At 47.2% G+C, this 6043-nt stretch overlaps 1 protein-coding gene across 1 annotated transcript; it reads left to right on the top strand.

The window, feature by feature from the left end:
- Positions 1–3460: 3460 nt before the first annotated feature.
- On the top strand, positions 3461–5467 carry KIF2B (kinesin family member 2B). The gene has a single exon (XM_026046804.1). It carries the CDS (start codon positions 3461–3463, stop codon positions 5465–5467), a length of 2007 nt encoding a protein of 668 aa, XP_025902589.1.
- The last annotated feature ends 576 nt before the right edge of the window (positions 5468–6043 follow it).

Genomic DNA, 6043 nt, shown 5'->3' with positions numbered 1-6043 from the left:
AAAAGGCTGTTCCCCTGTTCTCCCTGGAGAGCCTGGCCTATTCCTTCCCTTTCCTCTCCACTTCTTAAGTACCTTGTTAAACCCCTGCTAAAAACTCAGCGAAGAAAAATTTTCTCTCTGTGCTAATATCTAGGGACTGTTTGGCACAGCTTAGTCCTGACTTTGACTAAAAGCATTGAGATGCTGCTTTAATGATGGTCAATAAATAACCATCCCTGTGAGCATGAATCTGGATTAAAGCCCAGCCTTTGGCTCGGTGACGTTTCATGGGATACATGCCCACAAGAGTGGTGACGGTTTGGCTCTTTCCATCCCCATCCCCTCTTCCTTCTCCAGGCAGCTGCAGGGAAAGTGGGATATTGAAATGGTTCTTCGGGATTTATTTCCTTCTTAGGTTTTGAAAAACAGAAAATAAATGAATGTCTGAGCAGTCATTTCCTTTGAAGGCCCTTACTGGGAGAGCTGGAAGGCAGCTTTGGTTTCACATGAGCCCGAGTATGTGCTCCGTGTCCCCAGGCAGGTCCCTTGCTTGGAGTTTAGTTTGGGACTGTGGCTGCACAGAATGTCCACACTTAAGGACATCATTGTCTTTTTAAAATAACATTCCTACTCTCATGCTTGTAATTTAGGACAAGGATTTTGCATTTCTGTTTTAAATTACTGTTTAATTGATCCCTGTTTTGCTCTGATCTCTGATTTGATGATAAAAGCTTGTCACCAGCACATAACTATCAAAACCATTAATAGCTGTCAGAGTTTAAGACAAGAAACGTCATACTAACAATAAGTACATCTTTTCTTTTTCTTTTTAATATATTCTTTATAAATGATGCACCTGTTTAAGTTTTATTTCTCTTGTGTACAAAATCATAAGTGCAATTAGATGAGGAGCAGTGAGACACTCCGGGAGTGACTTATTGGGTAGCACTTCCCAAGCAGGGTATTAAACTGGAAGCCGAGAGCTGTTAAGTGCAGCAAGTGTGAATTCCTCCTCTATAATTCACAGGCTATATCATATTGTCACGTTGGAATTATAAAGTAGCCCTATGCAAATAGTGTTTTTAAGATGCAGGGACAAATGATGAGATATAACTGGGGCTATGCCTCAAATAAGGATCCTTAGGTCTTCAACAGCAGAAAACACTGAATCAAGAAAGTAAAGGGAAAAAATGCTGCCTTATTTAAAACTTGTTATAATTATCAAATATGAACCCATTGGAAATACTTGTTTCTAGCTTTCATGCTCTAAGCTTATATTTAGTAATTTATGTCATTGGTTACTTACACAGTAAAGCAGCATTTGACACTGGTATCCATTTGTTTTCTTATTCTGTGATCCAGTTATGGGAACTCCTGGCACCTTTGGCTCCTCTTTGGGTCGGTGTTTGAACTGGAGATATGCTATTTACCAAGTGTATTATCATAGGTCACAACTTCCATGTAGTGGTAATATATAACAGCATTTGGAAGTCTACTGTTTTCCTTTAGTAATTATTTGGGCTGGAAAGAGTTGTAAGAGCTTTGGAAAATGAATCTACATCTAACTGCAGTTGCCTAGCAAACCTCACTCAGTTAGTAGCCTCTAAAAAGCCATCTTTCTCTGCGCAAGGCTCGAGAAAGCCTAGTAACACCCCAAAAATACCAGTTGTGTTAAGGTTATCTGAGGCTGTTTCAGTACTTGCTTAAAATTGGGTCATCTGCTGTTACAAAGACGCTGCTAATTAAAACTAAGATGAGCAAGGGCTTACAGTGGGTGCGATCGCAGAGCTACTGAAGTGCACGTTGCCGCGCGCGTGTCCTCGAGGAGCAGAAGCTGTTAAGCTCTCGAGGAGCAAATATCCAGTTCCTCAAGCAAAAGCTCATCTGAGCTCTGATGCCTCTCTGAGATTCTAAAAAGGGCTCCAAATGTTAAGCAGAGAAGTCAGTTTGCCACAAGGACTGATTTCGCTCCATCCCTCCAGCCCATTCGTGGGATACAGCCGACTCCTCCAGCCTGTTCTGACCTCTGGATTTGACAAAAGGATTTCAGCTAAGTGTCATGTCATGTTGCTGTGCAAAGCTGAACAATCCCTTAAAAATCACAGCTTTACCCTACTCTATATCCATGACGCTGTGTATTTCTTCAAGCGTGTCTCAATGTGTACGTGGCAGGTTTTAACTGCAAAACCTCAGCAAGTTGCTCCCGTTTTACTGCTCCATCAGGCTGGCAGCGTCAGATGGAGACCCAGGAATGAGGTCTCTCCATAGCAGAGGTTTTTCTCTAGGCAGAAGTGTTTTGAGTTACCTTTGAAGCATGTTTGAAGCGTGAGGCTTTAGTCAACAGGTATCTGTAAGATCAGCAGCAGGGGTGGCTGCATCCTAGACAGAGATGTGAATGTTAATTACTGTCCTTCAGGAAGTTATGGCATGTGTTAATTGGTGTTTTGGCTGCAAAAGGTGCTGGTAAATAAGGACATCGAAGATTGTCCTTAACCTTAGGCTTTGGTGATGTCAGACTCTTCGAATTCATCATTTGAAGTCCTATCAATCCAAAGGCAAGAACAAATGGAGATAATTATTCACCGTCTTAAATCTTCTGAATTTCTTTTCTTCAAGTTTATATAATTTTAGTATTTCTGCAAAGGTTCTTCTGCTGTTTAGCATGGGATTAGAGTGTTTTTGTAAATAACAGTCTTCATCGCTGAATGTCTGAATCTACCTGTCACAGTCAACCAAATCTCTTCACATATGTCAGGCTGCTAAAAAGATTTTCTTGTAACCAGGACTTTGAAATTCTCTTTTCAGGAATCTAGATGACTGAAAAGCATTACGGAAATGGATTAAAAATATCATCAACTGTTCTAGTTAATAAAATGATACCAACTTTATCCACGTAAGTGCAGATACAGCTGCTGCACTCTCACCACTGCTCTTCTTCATTCATTTGATATTAAACCCATTTATCTTCAAGTGGGATTTCAAGGCATGCAAAGCCTTTTAGAATAATTCAAAATGTATGTTTCAAGTAATTGAAAACAACATCTTGTTTTCTCCATTTTTGTGGTCATTGCAGGACAGAAATGCTCGGCTGAATCCCTGCACTTGTTTCGCTGCTATAAATTCTTGTGTCAGTCCCATTAGCTTAACGTAATGTGACTGATCCAATTAGACCTGATGTGTCGCGGCAGCCACCCACCAGCCTGCAGATTCACATGGGCCTTTTCAGGTAATGGCAGCTTTATGCGGTCCTTGAACCTGTGGCAGCCGGTGAAAAATGCAGATTTGTTTATTTTAAAGCCACTCCCCCTTTCAAGGCCCCTGGGTGGGGTCACCCATTGTGAGGTGGGGCCAGGTGTAGGGTGGCTGTGCAGAGCCCACCCCCGGGCCTGGTGTCCCCCACAGGCTCTGGCCCTGCCTGTCCGGCCCCCAAGCTGGGAGGGCTCCCCCATCCCAGCAGCTCTGGCCACATCCTGGGGACCACATGGCTGGAGAGTTTGGGCAGATCCAGGTGGGCACCTACCTGGAGATCAAGCGCAGCGATGGGCGCATCCACCAAGCGATGGTGACAGAGCTCCATGGAAACACTTCCAGCATTACCGTGGAGTGGATCGAGAAAGGGGCCAACAAGGGCAAGAAGGTGGATCTCCAGCTCGCCTTCGCCCTCAACCCACACCTGGCCCCAAGGAGCATGCCAACAAGCGGCATTGAGGCCCTGCCATCAGCCAGAGGGGACCAGAGCCTGGTGATCGAAATGCTGCCGCAGCCCATCAAGGTGGAGAAGCCATCCGGGGATGGCAGGGAGCCCGTGGCTCGCCGACCTGGCACAGGGTGCTGTAACCGTCGGTGGACGTCGCCATGTGTACGGCAGGTGGAGAGGCTGCAGGAACAGCGGGAGCGCCGGCGCCTGGAGATGAGGGAGCGGCGAGCCCAGCAGGCCACCGCGTCACTCCATTCCAGGGCCGATGTGATGGACATGATCCAGGAATACCGCAGCCACCTGGACCGTGAGGCCGTGCAGACCGCCAAGCCCAGCCGGCCCCATCGCATCTCTGTGTGTGTCCGCAAGCGGCCGCTGAACCAGTATGAAGCCGACCTCAACGACTTCGATGTGGTGACCGTGCCCTGCCAGGACGTGGTGATGGTGCATGAAGCCAAACAAAAGTTGGACCTCACTCGATACCTGAAAAATCAGGTCTTCCGCTTTGACATTGCCTTCGATGACCATGCCACCAATGAGCTGGTGTACAAGCACACTGCCCAGCCTCTGGTGGAGACTGTCTTCCAGGGGGGCATGGCCACCTGCTTTGCCTATGGCCAGACAGGCAGTGGCAAGACTTACACCATGGGAGGAGACTTTTCCATCAAGAACACAGAGTGCTCCAAAGGGATCTACGTCCTGGTAGCCGAGGACGTCTTCAGCAGGCTGCAGGACCCGAACTGCCAGAAGCTGGAGCTTCGGGTCTACGGTGCCTTCTTTGAGATTTATGGGGGCAAGGTGTTTGACCTGCTGAACTGGAAGAAGCAACTTAGGGTGCTAGAAGATGGTAAACAACAAATTCAGGTGGTAGGACTCCTGGAACAAGAGATCACCGGCGTAGAAGATGTCATCAAGCTGATAGAAACTGGTAGCAAGTGTCGCATGTCAGGCCAGACATCTGCCAACACCCACTCTTCCCGGAGCCACGCCATCTTCCAGATCCTACTCAAGAAGAGGGGCCATTTGTACGGCAAGTTTTCCCTGATCGATTTGGCTGGGAATGAAAGAGGAGCTGACATCTGCACCGCAGACAGGCAGACACGGCTGGAGGGGGCTGACATTAATAAGAGCCTCTTGGCCCTGAAGGAGTGTATCCGAGCGCTGGGCCGGAACAAAGCCCACACGCCCTTCCGAGCTAGCAAACTCACCCAGGTGCTGCGGGACTCCTTCATTGGGGAGAATTCCTCCACCTGCATGATCGCCACTGTGTCCCCGGGCATGAGGTCCTGCGAGCACACCCTGAACACGCTGCGCTACGCCAACCGCGTGAAGGAGCTGGGCGTGAGCTTGAGTGCCCTTGGACAGCCCTCTCAGGAGGTGTCGCGGTCCCTGTACCGCTCAAAAGATGGGAAGAAACTCTGGGCTTTGCAGAGTTTGCCCGGGACAGCTGAGCCGCAGCAGTTGAGGGTACAGGCAGAGGGGGAAGTCGCTCCCCAGTTGTTCACTTTCAGTGCCAGAGGGAAAACGCAGAAGAAGAGGAAGGAGATGGAGAAGAGGACACTTATTGAGGAGCATCAGGAATCTCTGCGGTGGTTGAGAGTATTCTTAGAAGTGGCTGAAGAGATAGACTACGACGTAGATTTTTATGCTGCGCAGTTTGAAGCAGTCCTGGGACAAAAGATCGGCATCCTGACGGAGATCCAAGAAAAAGTCCGCTCTTTCCGGGCGGTTCTTTGCAAGGAAGAACAGGGCGGCAGCCAGCTGAGTGCCAAGAGATCCCGTGCGCTGTAGCTGCGCCGGGCCCCATCCTCTACAAGTGCTCTAAGATGAGAGCTGTTGCAGTGCCGCTGCCTCAACTCCCAGCATCTTGGCTGCTTAAAAAATTCTTAAGTGTGTCTGCAGGGAAATCCTGGTGGTTTTTCTTGAAAGTAGTGGCTCAGACTTGTAGGAGAATATTCCTGTGGTGCTTTCAAGTATTTTTTTTTTTGTTGTGAAAAGTAGAGCCTTATTTTGCAAGGATCAGACTTATAAGAAAAGGACTTACAGAAAATGTTACTTGCCTGATCTGTGTAGATTTTCCTCTCATGCTGGTAAAACATTTATATATGTATATATATACACACGTATGTGCGTGCATATATACACACACATATTTATGTATGTAGCTTTTTAGATGCGTCTATTCCCATTATTCTGCCACTCTTCACCAAAATGCAGGTGAGGAACGCATTTGGTGTGGTTTTTAAAAGGTGTTCATGCAGAGCAGCGCCATTTTTAAGCATAAACTAGATGATCTTTAGAGGTCCCTTCCAACCTTAACCATTCAATGATAATACTTGGGGGAAATGGGAGTTATTTTGCCATGGC

This window comes from Nothoprocta perdicaria, unplaced genomic scaffold, assembly GCF_003342845.1.
Source record: "Nothoprocta perdicaria isolate Ctin4 unplaced genomic scaffold, notPer1 scaffold_46, whole genome shotgun sequence".
In the NCBI taxonomy this organism is placed as follows: Eukaryota; Metazoa; Chordata; class Aves; order Tinamiformes; family Tinamidae; genus Nothoprocta; species Nothoprocta perdicaria.
This window is presented reverse-complemented; position numbering and strand designations above follow the sequence as displayed.

What these genes read in the sequence shown, in the direction of transcription:
- KIF2B (XM_026046804.1), top strand. Translation starts at nt 3,461, where the DNA reads ATGGCTGGAGAGTTTGGGCAGATCCAGGTGGGCACCTACCTGGAGATC.